The 19,107-nt window shown below is 41.1% G+C and overlaps 2 protein-coding genes across 5 annotated transcripts in view; one reads left to right on the top strand and one right to left on the bottom strand.

Annotated features, from left to right (window-relative positions):
* Positions 1 to 16,283, bottom strand: part of PPIG (peptidylprolyl isomerase G) — a 32,566-nt gene extending 16,283 nt beyond the window's left edge. The window contains exons 1-7 of one of the 4 annotated variants that reach the window (XM_054971081.1): positions 13,037 to 13,244; positions 7,364 to 7,499; positions 5,243 to 5,321; positions 4,989 to 5,063; positions 3,567 to 3,674; positions 2,715 to 2,759; positions 917 to 1,004 (exon numbers count right to left, since the gene is read on the bottom strand). In XM_054971081.1, coding sequence (XP_054827056.1) covers positions 917 to 1,004; positions 2,715 to 2,759; positions 3,567 to 3,674; positions 4,989 to 5,063; positions 5,243 to 5,303 — 377 coding nt within the window. In that variant the 5' untranslated portion in view covers positions 5,304 to 5,321; positions 7,364 to 7,499; positions 13,037 to 13,244. Of the gene's footprint in view, positions 1 to 916; positions 1,005 to 2,714; positions 2,760 to 3,566; positions 3,675 to 4,988; positions 5,064 to 5,242; positions 5,322 to 7,363; positions 7,500 to 13,036; positions 13,245 to 16,131 lie in introns of those variants that run through there. The other 3 variants (XM_054971082.1, XM_054971083.1, XM_054971080.1) reach the window with 3 other exon arrangements.
* Positions 16,284 to 16,444: 161 nt separating this feature from the next.
* FASTKD1 (FAST kinase domains 1) overlaps positions 16,445 to 19,107 on the top strand; it is a 31,256-nt gene continuing 28,593 nt past the window's right edge. Inside the window, exons 1-2 of the mRNA XM_054970809.1 lie at positions 16,445 to 16,606; positions 18,318 to 18,763. Of these exons, the coding sequence (XP_054826784.1) occupies positions 18,432 to 18,763 (332 nt within the window). The 5' untranslated portion in view covers positions 16,445 to 16,606; positions 18,318 to 18,431. The remainder of the gene's footprint in view (positions 16,607 to 18,317; positions 18,764 to 19,107) is intronic.

Here is a 19,107-nt window from a genome sequence, read left to right as displayed (position 1 = left end):
GATGATCAGAAAAAGAGAAAGCTTTTGAAGACACTGCAATCCTCAACACTATGCCCTGCCTAATAGCCCCACCTAGTTGGAGGCAACAAACTTGGGTTTATGCTGTGTTCTCACAGAAGCGTAATTTTAATCTTTTCATCACAATAAAGGAGAACATTTTCTTTTTTCTGTCTTAGGGCCTCTTTAGAGAATATCCTAGCTCCTGCGATGAAGGGAGAACAGGACTCATGCTTCCAGACATCCCCACTACCACCAACAACAGGTGTTAGTGAGCGAAGCAGGGGAATCTTCCTGATTAATCCACCATGAGGACAACAGTAAAGTATACAAAACCTCGGCTGCCCAGTCTCATCAAAGGTTGAATCTTGAGGTCAAAGTAGCATCTGAACAACTTCTTGTTACAGCTGTGATATCAAACAAGGGTTTTTGGGGGAAGTGAAGATGAGTCGTTCTAGCTCAAGAGTTCTCAAATACAGTCAGGAAATACCAAAGACAGCGCTTGTTCTATCTGATGTACTTGCAACCAGACTGTCCTTCAGAAAGCACAAAATGGTCTACAGTCTCCTATTCAGGTATTGGTCAAGTCCATCCAACAATGTTATAATAGGAGGTGCTCACAACAGGCACAAAGCCAGCAATGACTTCTCTGTTAATACATAGCAGACACTCTTTAACGCACAGTAACAACAACTGCAAATATTCACACTTATTTCATACAGTTCTTAGAACCTAATTCCAAGGCAGGCATTTAGGACATCAATTACATTTCATATACTTAAAAATCCATATATTAAAACTTTGTAAATGGAAAAGGAGTTACGTCATTTTAACAATTCAAAGTCACAGTTTTGGAATTTAAATTGTAACGACTACCATCCAAAATGGTGAAGAAACAGAATAGCTGCATGATACTCACATGAAAAACTGTGAACCATTTGTATCTTTCCCTCTGTTGGCCATTGAAAGGAGAAATTCTTTGTTGTGCTTTACTGCAAAGCTTTCATCTAGAGAAAGCATTTTCAATTACTTCAAAAATTCATTACCTAGCACGGGTATGTCTTTAGAATTTCAAATTAGGATTGTCAACCTGCACAAATGCATGACTGAAGTGCCAAACAGTATTAAAAATTAGAACAGTGAGATACACACAATAAATTCTTGGACTAAACACATAAAAATATCAACATCAGATTTGCGGCCTGCAAGAAATCACAAAGGGAAGATAAATAATTAGGCATCCTCCTGCTTATTGCTGAGATATTAGGTTTAGTAAGTAGGGATCTACCTATCTATCCCTAAACCAGTTCAGTGTGGTAACACAGTATTTTATGTGCCCTTCCCTATACCACACCTGAATTTCTGAGGGAGAGAATTGGGATGGGGGGGGGTACATATTTCACAATGCACAGTCTCAGATCCTATTTTCATCCCACTCCACATTACTTTAAGATGTCAGGTTAATTTCCACTTCCACCATTCCCTCTCCCCTCCCACAACCTAGCACTCAGATACCCTCAACATCCCATACTTCCTCAATGGCATTAAGAGTCCTCATTAGAACCTTCTGGAAGTGGTTGCTGAATTTCTTGTTTTTTCATACCTGGAGAGTCTCCTGATTATGCGGAAATACCTACCTTGTCTGTGGGAGGCCTGCCTTGCTATCCTATTGACAGGTACAGGACCTTCAAGTTCACTATTAGATATAGTGACGATTTTCTTATCAGCTTTTTGTTGAATCAAGGTTATCATTTGGCGCATGAATGCTTAAGTGGAGTTCACTTGCAATTCAATGAATTTGTTGAATAAGAACAGCATGCCTTTATTTTGCATTTGTAATACAAGCAGTACAGTTTGTTTTTCTGAAAACAAACTCATCATTTTGGTGTATTACTTACAAAAACAAGAACAGTAATTTTATATAGCAGGCAAAGAAAATTGACAGCTTGCCATTAAAAGAAAATCCTAACATAAAAGAAAGTTAATTCTAAAATTTAAAACTGCACATAACAATTCTAAGGGTTTGTGCGAGTGCAATCTTGCACAATACAGTTGAATCACAACAGCTTGTTCCTAATGTGCCTTTAATAAAAACTTTAATACAACCACAAGTTTTGAAAATGGACAAACTTCAGTTCTGACTAGACAGTTAAATATCAACGGTCAGCCACTTACAGGTCACCAAGAGAAAGGAAAAAATAGTAAGGTTCCATTCACTGGCTAATGTAGAACAACTACAACGTCTAGCTGGACTGCCTGCTTGTTTTGATGGTTTTGTAGACTGGGATGATATTTTATGTTTTATCTTAGGATTCCGGAGTGTACGTAAGTGGAGTGCTTCCACTGGGCAAAAAGTAAGAAAGCTTAAACAATTAAGGAATAAAATAGTACAAGGCCCTTAAAATAAGAGGGGAAAGAACCTCTAGAGAAAGAAAGAAGATCCTTTGAATAGGAACAGCAGTGTGAAAATTAGTCAAAAGTAACATTAAATGTACTCTGAGCAAGCTTAAAGGCATAAAGGCTTCTAAACTTCTCAAGTTCTGCAAAGTCTGAGACATCCACTCCAAGCCCCAAGGACATGACAAGCTACGTACGGCCCACAGTAAATAAATAACTTTGTCTGGAGATTAGGACCCTTAAAAGACAATTTCCCCAGTATACTTATTCTTAAACCAACAGTTTTGATAAGACAACGCAAGCCAATTGACTATTCTTACCTTCAAAAAAGCCACCATAAATTGATTCTCCTCCTCTCCCATTTCCTTTTATTAAAAAAAACATATTATAAACAAAATTTAATGACTGCATGTCCCCCACAGAAAATAATCTTTTACTGTAGGTAAGTATCTGTGAACTAAGCAAAGCTCAAGAGACAGTTTAATAAAATAGAACAGGATTGTCCTATATTTTACAGAATTTTAGAAAAATCTAAAACTAACAAACTGGCATTATTTAAGTAGCTTGATCTCATCAGATCTCAGAAGCAGGGCCGGTGCGTCCATTGAGGCAGTGGGGGCAGCCGCCTCAAGTGCTGAACTTAGAAGGAGGCGCCGCCTCTGCTCGCCTCTCCACCCCTTCGTTGCTGCTGCTGACCTCAGCTCGGCTCCTGGCGAGCCGGGCACCCCAGTGGCATGGCAGCAAGCAGGGAGGCGAGTGGGGGAAGCGGGCTGCCGCAAGCACACAGAGCAGGTATCTTGCCTCAGGCACCAGGAATGCTGGCGTTGACCCTGCTCAGAAGCTAAGCAAGGTCAGCCTTGGTTAGTAATTGGATGGGAGACCTCTAACAAAGACCTGGGTTGCAGAAGCGGGGAATGGCAAACCACCTCTGTTATTCTCTTGCCATGAAAACCCCACCAGGAGTTGCAATATGTCAATTATGACTTGAGGGCACTCTTCACCCATTAGATAGTTAGCCTTAGGGGATAATGATTAGCCCTATCATCCATTCTAGCCTCAGGTACAGAGGCCACTAACTTGAGTATTTTCCCCCAAAGAAAATATTACTGTTAAAGTTTCATATACATTCGTACACTTGTAAAAAATTAGTGGCAGCAACAGCTATGTCATACCTTCACTGAAGTCACCTCCCTGGATCATGAAATCTTTCACAACTCTGTGAAACAAACAACTTTTGTAATGCAGTGGCTTCTGGGTTGATTTTCCTGTACCCTTTTCACCTGCAAATGGGAGGATAAAAACTAACTTCCTTTAAGCACTAACAGGAGAATCTAAAAGCACAGCAAAATAAGGAGAAACCAGCTTTTAAAAGAAGAACGAAAAGTGGTACTTGCCACCTTCCCCCAAAAGTCCAACAAAAAGGAATGATCTACTTTTGTTCCAGATCATGATAACATCATTGGAAGTAAACATTATTTGTTTCAGTGAAGCTTCTATATAATTTCCACAGTCCAGATAACTAATTACTTGTGCACAAGGGATTACACACACTGCATGGAAGTACTGACTTCTGATGCCAATCAATTTGGATTTCAACAGTTCTGCTAAGTAGTCAGCGATCAACAAATTCATGGGTGAAATCCTGACAGATATGCAGACGTAGCTGCATGGTTGTCTGGACTGGGGCCAATGTGTTCAACTCCAAGATTCTAATTGTTAGCTGACAGAGAAAGCAGGCATCAATTTTACATAAATGAGAGCTTTGTCTTATACACAGATGACTCCCAAAATGATCTAAAAGAGCATTAATTCTGGATGTTTTGAATATGCCCATCTTCTTTGCAAATACAGTTTTCCATAACAGATCCCAACAAAAAGACAAGTGATTTATATTCATCCAGCCTCAAGACATTCATCTATCCTTAAGAACAAAATGAAGCAAAAATTAGTTCCTTTGGGAAATGCTACCAAATGCAAACTTAACCAAGATTACACACACTGGCTTCTCGTCTTATTTTTAGTCTCAGCATCTTGTTCTACCTAAAACTAGTATTCTTCTTCATGGTCTCCACGCAGTCCCACAACTGGGCAACACAAGCCTCCACAGAGACATACGCCAATTGTGCGACTGCACAGATGACCATCTGAAATACAAGTTGCAGGAAGCAACTTGTCTTTCTCAAGTTTAAGACATGCCTCTCTATAGAAACATAACCCTTGGCTAGAAGAGATGCTTGACTTCTCCTCTTTCTCACTGTCTGAGTGCCACAGAAACTCAGTGCAATGCTGAAGAGCAGAGTACAGGGGACCACAAGATTTTGGCTGGCTACTACAGCCCACCAAACTCTATCATCCCTTCTCCAAACAGGGGTAATAAGACATTTACTTACACAGACGTAGACAGAGACAGAGCTACATTTCTCAAAATAGCATGTGAAATTTTTTCTTCATTTTTAGCAGGCAAAAAGATTAACAAAGTCCTCCATTCATAGTTATATTTTTGCTGTAACATGTATGGGGTTCTACAGAACAATTAAAGCTCAGCTATTTTTATATCACCAATGACACATTAGGGGAAAAAGGCATATACAAACCGGTACAGAGGCAGCGGAAGTTCTCACATGTCTTTGGGCAAACATCTGAAAACAGCTCAAAGACAACTCTTCCAGCTAAAATAAAAAACAAAAATAAATCATTAAAGTAATTGTGTGTTTACTAAACATTATGGAGTTTGCCCTAGAGCTCACTCATAAATAAAGATCCACTTATTCTAACTAATGTAAACTGAATGTTTTAGAATTTGAACCAAACCACAGTTTAACACGAATGTCAGCAGCATTTCTCTTACCAGGTACGTTGTTGATGGCTATGTCAAAAAAGCAACGAGGTCTCTGAGTTTTCACTCCCATGGCTTCAAAATTTTACAACTGTAACAGAATTACAAACCGTAAGTTCTCCAATTCCAACCAGCAAAAAAGAACAGTCCTGCTAAATGAAAAACTGTACTACACAATACTGACAAATGAGGAAAATTGGATAGTTTTGCATTTCTTTGTAGAGATGAAGATAAAAAAATGGCACAGGTGAACAAAAATACCTGGATTGTTAACTGTTCCTTTACTGACAGGCATGAGTACTTGAGGCAAGCCAAAAGTGTGGCTCCTAAGTCAACATCAGCTCCTCCCTCTCTCTCACACGGACAGCTACGGTACGCTTATCTACAAGTGATATTCATGTGACGATAAAAGGTATGTGGTATTAAAGAATATTGGGCCTCCATCCAAATGTCTTCCTGTTCCCCTCAAACTCCTGCAGGTCTTCCCTAGAATGGCTGCACCTGGAATATATTCCCACACTGCTAGTAATGATTACAGGTTCGAGTCCTTACTCTGCCATGGAAGCTCACTGGGTGACCTTGGGGCAATCACACACTCGCCCTAACCTACCTTGCAGGGTTGTGGTGAGGATAAAATGAAGGAGAGAATGATGTAAGCCGCTTTGAGTCCCCATTCTGGAGGAAAGCGGGGTATAAATGAAGTATAAATAAATAAAATATATTCCCACACTACTGTGCTCAGAAACACAGCACAAGATGAGATCATTGTATGAGAGAGCAATATGGCCCTACTGTCTACAGCTATACCTTGAATAAACTGTGGACTGGTGCCTGCTGCTTACTACTACTACCAAGTCCTCATATCCTGTGATTGTCCCTAATCTAACTACTGACCTTCCTTGCTTGTACTCACTATAGGATGCTGCCACTACACAGAGCACAACAGGTGCAGGGGGGCTGGGTGGAGCAGATGTTTGCAATCCAGGATTCAGCGGCCAGCACAAACACTGAGGCTACCACGCTTCTTTGGTAGCTCGCCTCCTTCACCTTGCTGCTCCCTGCAAACGTGGATCCTGCTGCAGGATCACAGTCTTGTTCAGTAGGAACTTTACTCAAGCATTATTATAACCCAAAAGGGAATACTGACCACAGAACCATAAAACATAAACAGTATTATGTATGGCGATCGTGCCAACTACTTCACTAAACACTTTCAAGCCATGAAGGATATGGCCTATGAGACAGCCTGGCCTTCTCTTGAGGCACAAATAACTAAGAGTCCTGGCCTTAGGGGTAAAACTTCTACAGTGCTCACAGGCTTGCACGTTATGTCCCTCGCACAGGCACGCCAGACAGATTGAATGACCATCTGTCTTGGTCATTTTGGTAGCGCAAGTAGCACACTTCTTAAATAAGGCTGTATCAGCCACCATGTAGAAAGCTCACCAACTGCGGCCCAAAAAACTGCAATGATGAGCATTTAAAACTAGAACCTTCTTGACTGGCAGCAAAAAAGGAACTGGAGGGTGGGGGGTGCTGCCTCCTAGTGCCTTTTGGTGAGAAGTCTTGCTCATGCGCACTGAGAGGCGAGCGCCCCCTAGCGGACTTAGCTAGGAAAAGTATCCGATCGGCAGGCCTGCGCATGCGCAGTCCCATGTGGGACTGCACAGAAGACAGACAATGAACTAAGAGGCTTTAACCCTGTAAAGATAAATTAAGGGTTGAATAAAACAAAGGTATGTTCTCATGTTTGTTTATTGTACACATGTACTTCAAAATATAATTAAGCTGAAATAAGAGACAAACTTTTTTAAAAGTCTGTTGCAACAATATTAAGAAAATATCATTCCCAGAGATGTGAAACACAGATTTTTGCAATTTCTGCAAAAGAAAAATTCCAGTGATTTTGCCATTTTTTCCCATTTTCATTTTTGAAGATTCACTGGCAATAAATGGATTTTATCGCCAATATGATATCAGGAAAGCAAAGCAGTTTCAAGTTGTAATGAACTTTTTGATATAATTATTCTTCAGAATTGTGTGGCATGTACATTTTACTGATTTGTAAATGGGGGACAGAGATAACAACGAATACATATAGTAATCCAAATTAAAATCAAGTTATTAATTCACCTGATTGGGTGTGCAAATCAAATCAAAACCAAAGCTAAAATTCCATTTGGTTCCATTTGCATTCACTAGGAGTGTGTATTTGCTTTAAAGTATTTCACCACAGCAGCGGCTCAACAGCAGGAAAGGGGGACCCCTACTGCAAGAAATAAAATACGAGTCAAAAAGCTAGGAGAATGGAACATACTACAGTTTCAACTAAGGAAATTCATTTCAGGAAGCAAACGCCAAGCCCATGACAGAATGTAAATAATTAATTATCACTATCAGATAAAAGATTAGTGGGAATAGGTCCAAGATTCTGAATTCCATATTCTGTACTCAAACTCATTAGGATAACAATGTCAAGCTTGGGTCTAAATGCTTTGTGAAAAAGTTGTTCTTTCAAAATATACTTAATCCAAATCTAAGTTATGGCCCTACGTCATCAGTACCCCAACATATCATGCAAAGATAAATTACAAGCCATCAAGAATCTCTGCTAATACTGCAACATAGCTAGCAACAAAGTCTTGTGCCATTTTGTGCTCATTCACAATTACTTCAGATTTTGGGACAGCCTATAAATAATAAATAAAAGGCACTGCCATCAATTCATGACACCACAGTAGGCCAATATATTCATAGTTGACTTAGAAAAGCATTTCCTTAGCTCCTGTCCCCCAAATGCTCACCTCAGCAATCTTTCCCTCGAGTCCAGCAGATGAAAGTGTTTCAGTGTAACATTTTCATCGACTTGAACTCAGGGGAAATATACCCCTAAAAGAGTCTACTAGAACTTCGACAACATCAAACCCCTATCTCCATCAGTCCAAACCTAAATGAGTTCAAGCAATAAGCTAATTTTCTAGACACCACCGTACACCTATACACTGGACGTGCTGGCACCACCTTATACCAGAAAGCATCCAGAACACATGATACAATCCACTGCCTACAGTCAAACCCTGTATTACAACTGCGTTTTTTAATTCCTTAGACAAGTACACAAAACTGAAAGATTTACAACAGACATTCTGAAGATTATAATGGGAAGTGAAGAAACCAACTGAGAAAGTCAATCTCACCCAGAAACCTCTCACCACAATACAGGCTCAATGAGAAAAAAAGGAACACTACAAATTGTCACCTATGTGCAAACCTGTTCAGCACTATCAATGATCTATTGTTGGTCAGGTTAATAATGTTCCTTTCTCATAAGCCAAAATGATAGACCTTTCCTTGCTTACAGACAGCTACCCAACCTAAAAAGAGTGTGCACGCACACGCGTGCGTGCGAGAGTGAGAGAATATATGTTTTTTTAAATGTTTAAATATTTTATATATATACTCATTTTAAATTCAGTTTTAATGTCGAAATGTTTTGATGTTCATTATCTTAGGGACGTTATTTGGGTGGAATGGAAGATTTAAACAAATAAATAAATGTTTTCGTTTTGTTTTTTTACCAGCAACAATGGGCCAGCAAAGAGAGAGAGAGAGAGAGAAGCCCGAGGATCAGTCACTCAACAAGCCCATATCCACGCAGGCAACAATGTTACAGGATCCAACATCAGCCAGCCAGTACCGTAAGGGATTCATTCATTTTCTCATTCACCAATGTGTTATATTACATCACCTGTCAACATTGTTCTTCTCCCTATACAAAATAAGAAAGTGATGTATATCTGACATTTTAAACATTCAGAAACTGTTGGAAGAACATTTCAATTTCCCAAGAGACATTTTGTTGCAGGCCCAAAAGTTAACATTCTTCAATAAAAGCAAAAAGGAGACTCCAATATGAAGCTGGAAAATTAGATTTCATTAAGAAACCTGACTGCATTTTGCAAGGAAGAAGGAATTCCTAATTATTAGTATTAATCAGTCACCATCAGCTTAGCAAAACTAGTGAGATAACATTATCACCAATTACTGCTATTATGAATGGTCACTTTACTTTGAGCGCAGCTGCATTTTACACAATAATGTCAAACCCTGGACTTACGGCAGTACGAGGCATTTTGATCTTGCTTGCAATCCCCCCCCCCATACCAGGTATGTCAACTGGATCCACCGCATGCATTTTAGGAAATGGGTCTAATACACATAATGTTTATGCTAGAATAAAATGTATTAGTCTATTAAATGTCTTCTTTCAAACTAATACTCCCATCTCAACCATGGAGTCTGTAGGCAAGATTTATTTATTTATTTAAATTATTTATTTATTTATAGTCCACCGTTCTCACTGCTACTCAAGGCAGATTACATAGTGTGAGATTAGTACAGTCAAGATCAATGACATTTCAATAAACAATGCCATAGGGTAAGTAAATGCAAGTTTACAAAGACATAACATTAGCAAAAATCCAATGCAGAGTTGAAGAAATGCTGAAACAGAACATAAGCAATTCTAAGACTGATTACACAACACAGAACTACCTAGCAGGATCATACTTAAAGCAACAGAAGTCTATGGTCCCTAAACAGAGCATAAGCAATTCTAGGACTGACACTGGACAACACAGGATCGTACTTAAAGCAGAGGTAGTACATAGGAGCAGATAGGACATAAGCAGCAACACGGCCAAAATGAGCTTACAGATTGTAGCTCTCTGTCTACCACTTCTACACCATTCACTCCTTGTTTCATTAAACTAAGGGCAAAATCGCAATAAGGCAGAGTCCTGTACATATACTGTAACAGACTCTAGAGTGACACAGTGTTGTGGTTTGGACTTGATATGTAGCACACTTACCAATGTGGCTGTGGTAGGAACGTAATTATGGAAAAGAAGATTATTGACTGAAACTCTACAACAGCATCCCAGGGGTCGTCTGTCTAGTGGCTGGCTGCTAGAATGATCAAATTATTGTGTTTACACAGGAGTTCTTAACACTACAGCTGCAAGGAAGATGACTGTTATTTTCCAAAACAGTTAAGTTCAGGTACATAGTTCATCAGAGTTGTAGACACAGGAAACTTGTTTCAGGTTAAACCTGCAACCCTACAAACATACATGGAAGTGAGTCCCCTTGAATTCAGTGGAAGATGGTTCCCAAGTATATATGCACAGGAATGGGCAGTTAGGCTTCACACTCGCATTCAGTAATATCAGTGGATTTATTCCTAACGTGGTCAGGAGAAGCCCTGTTAACATACAATCTGTACAGTGTACGCTTGATTTTTCTTTATATGTGTACTGAGTAATTCTCATGTTACATTCAATGCATGTACAGTTGAACATCCAACTGAAACTGCACATTTATCCAAGTACTGGTCCCAGATTTCATTTATCAAGTGAGCATATGCTGGCTCCTTCTCACAAACAGATGCATGCATATACACACAGGACACATATGTGTTCAGTGTAACGTATCAACAGGGCTATAACGCTATTGGTAAACAACCTGTTAGTCCATTGCCAGTTTCCACGGGTTAAGAACAACCCTACTGAATCAAACCTGCAGCCCAATCAAGACCAGAATACTATAATAGCCAAGGTTGGGCAGCAGCCTTCTCCCACTGTATACCCCTAATGTTTGGTATTCAGAGATATAATGTTTGGTATTCAGAGCTGGAACACAAGCTGTTATGTTCAGAGGACATGGTCGTGGATATATCTTTCATGAATCTGTTTTAAAATGCTGTCACATTATCCTGCAGCACTGAGTTCCCCAAATCAACTACATATTACATGAAATAGTACTTACAATTTATTCTGCATCTATTGGCAATCAATTTTGTTGCATGACGGAGTTCTTGTCTTATACATTCTTTTCTACTGCCATGATATACTTTTTGATATAGGGCAACCAAATGTGGTTGCATCAGAGATTTAACTCAAAAGCACTGCGATACCATTTTATTAACTCTTTTTTCCTAATAATTCCCAACACTGAGGCTGCAGTCCTAAGAGCACTTTCCTGTGAGTAAGCCCCACTGAATAAAGAGGAACTTAATTCTGAATAGACCTGCTTAGGATTGCTCCCTGAGTTTGTCCTTTTGTTGCCTCCGCACACTGAGCCACCACTGCCACTTAAGTGTCTCCCCTAAGACCTATTTCCAGGTTAGTCAGTCAATTCTAACCCCATCAACATACAGGCAAAGTTAAACTTTTCCCCCTGAACATGTATCACTTTGCATTCACTTGGCTGAACCAGACGAGAAACAGGAGATCCGTGATCAGATCTCTTATCTCCCTAATTTTTATTCACTGTTATCTGTAGGCAAGACAGAACTAAATCAGGACCGTGGAAGGGTGATGGGAGTGGAATTTAACTCTTGCTTTTGCACTGCTTTTGCGAAAGCAAACCGCCTCACCAACTAAGCTACTATTTGCCTGGAATAGCCTGAGGGGAGAAGGAAGAGCCACTTTTTATGCTGAAAATAGTGAGGTGGGAGGATAAAATCCCAACCCAGTCCCCACCCTCACCGCTATTTAAAAAAATGGAAGAAGACAGGAGATCTCCAACATGTCATCGCACAGGATCCATACATTGTTGAACTTTGTCCGCTATTCTGCTGCTGATTTGCCCACTTTGGAGAGATCCCTCTCAAGCTTTAGATTTCATCATTCTGAATACATTTGGTGCCACCTTCAAACACTGATGCCTCAGCACTGACTCCAGATCATTTATGAAATACACAGAATGCAGGTTCCAAAAGACCCCACTCCTCACTTCCATCCACTGTGAAAATTAAAGCGGCAAAGGCCCTACATTTTAACACATTCCCTTCATTGTTCATTTCTTACATTTCAGAATGCACATTTTCTTAGGCACATGATTTGCACTTTCCTCATCACACATTCCCTTTCCCTCCCGTATGAACTTTTTTTTAAGAAGTTCAGAATTCAGTACACTCCACTACATAAAGGAGCCAAAGAAAAACAGAGAACTCCAAAGTTAGGCACAAATATTGTATTACCGACTTGTCTACAACGTGAGACAATAACCGCACCTTGAAAGGCAGCCCTTTACCTTTCCCCAGTGTTGTTACAGAGTACTTAAAGCAATTAGTTATGTTTACTTCTCCATCTCTTCTCCCCCACCCCCACCCCCACATTGGGTCTGTTATTTCACCACCACTTCGTACTTGTCTCTCCTTATTCCTCTCTGCTAGGTTGCTACTCAAGCCACGTTCCTCCCACCACCCCCAATGGCAGAGGTGCCACTTCCCACCCTCAAAACCCGTCGGGAATTGTAAAGCACTTTGCACACAAGAATAAATAAATAAAATAAACAGCACGAAGAGTGTCCGCCTCGTCCTTCCTTCACGCTTCCCGATGCGTTTTGCACAAATATTACAATAATCAGAACAGACCTCTCCCCCCCCCCGCCCCTTCTTGATCAGGGCCCGATATTTCTCTCCCTCCTCAGCCGCTCTCGGCCAAGAAGCCACCGCGCTCCCCTTTCTCTCTCCCCCCTTGACTTGTGGAGAGGGGGCGACTCTCCCTTTAGCAGAGCCCTCAGCTCTCGCCGGGAGTAAAAAAAGGCCGCCTCTTCCACCAAGTCGGCGTGAGGCACATTCAAACTGGAAGAGAGCAAACCCCCCTTTTGCACTCTTCCTCCTTCGCCGCCGCCTCCCCGCCACAGTTCGGGGAGACGATTCCTCCCTCAAGCCTCCACGTAAATTTGTGGGCGAAGCGACCCCGGGGCCCTCGCAGAGAAGCGGCTGGGCCCGACACTCACCCGCTGGGCCTTGAATCTCCCTCCCGCCGCGCTCTTCACCACCTCGCCGCCGCCATGTTAGGATCTGGTGCAGCACGGACTGCGTCAGTGGAGGAGGGGAGGAAGCGGGAAACCCGAAGCCGCGAGTGGCTGGCGAAGGAGGACCCGATGGGATGAGGGTGGGATGCGATGGAGGGGTTGGGGGGCTCGGCCGAGGGGCACCCAGCGGAGCGCGGAGTCTCAGCCAACAAACCTTTCGCCTGGCTGTGAGGAGAGGGGACAACTATGCCACTAGGCCTTTTCCCGCCCGCCTCTACCACTCATAACCTCAGCCCTGCCTCAGTCTTGCCCCAATGCGTGGGAACAGTAAAAAAAATCAGAGGTGTGTTTCCAGACTCCCCCGCCTGGCCAATCTCCCCCAGAAGAAGGTCATGATCATCATCATCCCTTTCTCACTGTGTAATCCAAGGCGCGTTACACAGTACAAGCGAATCAACAGCTAGGACATTCACTGAGCAAATATAATAGGGAATGGTAGCAGAAAATTTGAAAACAAGCATGAAGCCGAAGACAGATCAAATCTTTCTGAAACAAAGCAGAACTAGTTAATATGGCATTTTTAGCAACGTGGAAACTCCCTTATAGGAGCATATCTACATCAGCAGACAGTACCCAATGGCACAGTCTATAGTCCCTGTCCCAAGAGCAAACGTCAAGTCCAGTAGCACCTTAAAGACCAACTAGATTTCCATGATGTGAGTTAGCAAGAATCAAAGCTCCTGAAAGCTCATATCCGGGAAATGTAGGTGGTCTTTAAGGTGTTACTGAAGTTAAATCTTGCTCTTTTACTACAGACCAACACAGCTGCCTGCCTGAAACTGTCCCTATAAAGGCATCATTCCCCACAATAAACAGTTTCCAAGGCAACAAGAGTTAAGTTTGCCAGTCATTTGCTCCCATTACATGAAGCAGCATTGGTCCATGGCATGTTGGGCATAACTAGGGTAGCTCTTTAGCGTGGGGGTGCAGTGGGAAAGGTAAAACTACATATTTATAGATGCAAATTTACACATATATTTAAATAGAATTACACTTCATTGAATAGAATTACACTTCACCTTTCTGTTGTGACTATGAATGAATCTGTCTGATGGGTTTACATTCTAGTACACCTGAAGAAATGAGCTCTGGTTCTTGCTGAAATAAATCTAAGGTGTCACTGGATTCCTGTGACACCACCTTAGTGCCAGCTCTGGTCTGTTCCCCAGGTGCTAACTGTTGTTGAGGAGTTTGCTCATCCTCCCTTCTTATAACACCATCTTTCACTCATCTCAAACAGCTTGGTTACTTTTGACAGCCTGGTTACTTTTGAGCAGTCCTTCCAACGGAGTACCTTGCAGTTGAACTGGAATCTAGCTACAAGCTCAACCCTGGTATTTCAGAAGAGGGAGGGAGAGACAGAAAGGAGGGAGAAACAGAAAGTTATCTGGGGGGGGGGGGAATCTTGTCACCCTAGGCATCTGTGGGCCACATTACCTGCAATAAAACAAACTGACCGGATTAATATTCTGGTGTTGTATAAACCAATTTAGGGGTAAGGTTCTGAGGGGAAAGATAAATATTTTAAATAATGTCAGACAGTGATAATCAACATTTATTTTTTGAAGTGATGTTATAATAAATGTATGCTGCCCTGAACTTCTTGGTGGAACAGTGGGATAAAAATATATTAAATAAATATTCTAAACTGTGCTTCTGAATGGCTAAAGGCATTTCGAAGGTACGCCAGCATATCTGGAGATGCACCTGCATGAGCTGTGCTAATATGGGCATTTTAGGGCTGTGGTATAACAAGTTTATTTTTTTAACCACATGGTACGAACTTCAACCTGATTATTAGGTCATGAAGAAGGAGGCTAGTAGAGACGCTCTGTGCAACCTTGCTGGCCTTATCAATAAGCTGTGTTGTGAGCAAGTTGTAAGGTTTGTTTGTTTGTTGTCTGCCTTTCTTGTGAGACTCAGGACCAATGACAAAGTATGAGTCAGTACAGTCACTCACTATCAAAGACATTTCTCCCCCCCCCCAGCTTTAAATAAACTGTATTAAAATAGAGAAAAATTGCACAATAACAGCTTAAAAACAACATACATCAGAAGTTAGAAATCAAAACATTGAAAGACGCTAAATATTAAAGTATACACAAGAATTACTAAGTAATCAAAGACCAATGGGTCAACTAAATTTAACTAATAATAGGCTGAAATTTCAATAAACATCATAATAGGGTACATAAATACAAATTTGCAAAGATTTAAAACCAACAGAAATCCAATACAGAGTTGAAGAAATGCTGAAATAGAGTATAAGCAATTCTAAGACACATTAAACAACCTTGAAAATCCAAGTAGGATCATAGGTACAGCAATATACAATATGCAGTAGCAAAGGCTATAGTCCCTTTCTGTCTACTGATGCATCTCTTTCATGCAACTTAATTACAGTACAGCCCTCCTATCTGAGTAAAAAGCCCTCTTGAATAATTCAGTTCTGCATAGCTTGCAGAAAGCCGGGAGAGTGGCAGCTTTTCTGACCTCTTTTTATTTTTTACAACTTTATTTTTTATTCAGCTTTATATCATGTCTCTTCAATTAAGATCTCGAGGCAGTTCACAACAATTACAACTGTTAAAACCAATACAAAAACATAATATTCAATATAATCACAATAAAATAACAGCCTAATACAAATAATTAAAAACCACTCTAGCATCAACCCCAGCCTATAAAACCCTGCAAACAACACAAAAATTGCAGGTAGACAAAATGCACAGGTAGGCCATTCCATAAGGTGGGAGCCACCAGAGAATACATGCGTATGGCCCCTGTTGATTTTGCCCATGTGCAAGGTGGCAAGAGAAGCGTTGTAAAGAAAACAAAAATATACATACATACTGCAAAATTATTTTAGCTTCATACCGCTTCAAGCGTCTTCTAAACAATTTTGGGAATGTTAGTTTTGGGAATGTTAGAATTATTGTTTGGAGAGCACCAACCCTCGAAAAGTTCTCTGGAAAGAGCGAATGGTCAAAGCAACACGTTTAGGCTTCAGTTCTAACCTGTTTGCATAAGCTCCATCCCCATTGAATTCAGTGGGCTAACTTCGGAGTAAACATCCATAGGCTCAGAGATTGCAGTCTTGTGATGTAGATATGTCCCTAGCAAGAACTATTTTGGGACTGTACTTGTTTAAATACCGTGAGATTACTCCCCAAGAGTGGCCATGCAGCACATGCAAAGCAGAAACTTCTTACGACATAAAGACTACAACTCCCAATAGGCAACGAGATCGTGGGGTCCTGCATACTGGGAAATGTAGTACGAGCTTCGGTAAGGCGGAAGCCTTCGGCGCACACTGCCAGTAGCTTATTCGCATGTGTCCTTTAAGATGATAGAAAGCAGCTGTGAGTGTGTACGCAGGACCGGGGTGTTAGATGCTTGCATTATTGTGTGCATCCCTATCTTTGCAGGCGAGAAGGGGCTTTTACAGAGTTGATCATCTCTGGATTCAAGGAGAAATCGAAAAACCGAGTGGTGAGTAGTGGCTACTATGGTAGTAAAGTAGCGCGGCTGTGTGGTTTGCAAGAACCTTTCCCTGTCGGACATGAGCCTACTAAAAGAGGCGGGCTGATGCGTCTCAGAGCCAAAGGAGGGGAGATTTTGCAGAGATTGCTTTTCACAACTGCAAAAAAACCACGTTAAAGAGCAGTGAAGCTGGAGGCAGGGCTGGCTGGTTTCAGGTCCTCTGCCCTGAAGACGAGCACGTTGATGAACGTGCCCCCACGTGATTTCCTGAAGGCAGAGTTTCCCAAGGTTTGAAAACTAACCTCGCCATTCTCCTTATAGCACAGGAGCAAGTTCTCAAGGTTAAATTGTGACTCTTGATTTTTTTTTAAAGTCTCGTTATAGCAAGGTCTGGTTTGTTGAAAGGGTCCAGTATTGAGTTCAAATTCTTCTCCTTTCTTGCTTGATGTTTCTCTCTTAGAACTGGCAGTTACGATGATTAAGCTTTATAATGAGCTTCCCTTAAGAACAGTTGTGGGAAGGTAAAATGCAGGTCATCTGGCCAGTTTGCTTGTGCCTGTTTTGGATCCCTGCATGGTGAGTGAACGTGCTGACAGGATGCCTGTATAGAGCTACAGTCTGAGCCAATTGCTATCAGTGGTTTTCAACTAGTGTTTGGATTTCATTGTAAGGCCCTAACAGAGCTGTGCTATCCACACAACCATAGTAAAAACTGGAGAAGAAGGGAGCGGAGGTCTCAGATCTGCACTATGGTCCACTGAAGCATTGTTCAGATCTCTAGTGCTGGTAAGAGCACACATTCAATTTTGTAGTATAACAACAACAGCAACAACAATAATGATGGTTGTTGGGGGTTTTCCGGGCTGTCTTGCCGTGGTCTTGGCATTGTAGTTCCTGACGTTTCGCCAGCAGCTGTGGCTGGCATCTTCAGAGGTGTAGCACCAAAAGACAGAGATCTCTCAGTGCTACACCTCTGAAGATGCCAGCCACAGCTGCTGGCGAAACGTCAGGAACTACAATGCCAAGACCACGGCAAGACAGCCCGGAAAACCCCCAACAACCATCGTTCTCCGGCCGTGAAAGCCTTCGACAATACAACAACAATAATGCTTGATTTATATACTGTCCTTCAGGACAGCTTAATGCCCACTCAGAGTGGTTTAGAAAGTGCGTTATTATTATCCTCACGCCCGTCACCCAGTGAGTGGGGCTGAGAGAGCTCTAAGAGCTGTGACTGACCCAAGGTCACCCAGCTGGCTTCAAGCAGAAGAGTGGGGAATCAAACCTGGCTCTCCAGATTAGAGTCCTGCTGCTCTTAACTACTACACCACACTGGCTCTCTGCAAAGAAGTCAAAATACTCACTATGGCAGAGGTACAACATTCTTTCCACCCTATCAGGTAGAAGAAAAAGATTCCCTGCACCTTTGGAACAGTTTTTGGCTGGGGGCGGAGGGAGATAGGGAACTACAGAAAAAGGGAGGCAAAGATTCTTTGCTCCATTCACACATAGCCAGAATCCGACACGTTATTTACTGGAAGAAAATGGTTCATTTTGGCAAGTGATGTGCTATATCTGAGACATAGGCATGTGTGTAGGATTGTCTGCGTTTTAAAAAATAGAATGCTGCATTTGTGGACTCATTTTCAAGGCTGGCTTCATTGGTTTAAATAGTTGCCATCGCAGATGCTTCAAAATCTCTTTTGAATTCTTTTCACAGTCATTGCAAAGGATACAGGAGAAGCAATATCTTGATGCTCATTGGTGGTTTGGTGATGGCAAAGGAGGACAATATCATTCTGGACATAAAAGAAGGCTGTAAAAAGTGACAAAAATGTTTTTCTTGAGACGTTTTCTGTTTTCACCGAGGAGATGCCACTTTCGAAAGTGGAGCAGTGACCTCTTTTTCAGTCAACTAAATAAATGCACAAATGAAGATCAAGTGTTTGATCTTGTTGGAAAGAACAAAACCAAACTCTCTGAAAAACATGTGGAAACCACTTTTGATATACTTTGGCAGTTTCAAAAGAAGAAGCCCGAAATCCTGAGGAATACAAATTATTTAAGAGATCACCCTCACTTTCTCATCCTTCGCATTTTAGCAGAAAACAAGATTGAATATATGAATAATGAAGCATTAGTGAACACACTCTACAATTTACTTAGGTAAGTAGTATAACACTTACAAATAAATTAGATTCCATTACATATAAATAAATTTGATATATGCAATGGAATCAAATTTATTTAAAATTGTGATATACAAAAAAATTGATCTTTTCTAAAAACGTATTAAAATAAATGCTTGAAATGGAGCAGGCATAACAGCCTGCTGGCACAGCACATGTTAACTATGTTCTTAAGAAGTAAAGTACAATTTAGGAAGCGGTTGCTGTATCTGTGTGGGAGGACAGATAAATTATTTTCAGCATTTGCTTTATAACATTGTTGAGATCCTGTTCAAAGTTCAGGTGTTTGAAAACTGTTGCAGTGTATTTTGCAAAAGCCAT

Source organism: Eublepharis macularius, chromosome 2, assembly GCF_028583425.1.
Source record: "Eublepharis macularius isolate TG4126 chromosome 2, MPM_Emac_v1.0, whole genome shotgun sequence".
Classification (NCBI taxonomy): domain Eukaryota; kingdom Metazoa; phylum Chordata; class Lepidosauria; order Squamata; family Eublepharidae; genus Eublepharis; species Eublepharis macularius.
Note: the sequence above shows the minus strand (reverse complement) of the source record. Positions and strands in the feature narration are given on the sequence as shown.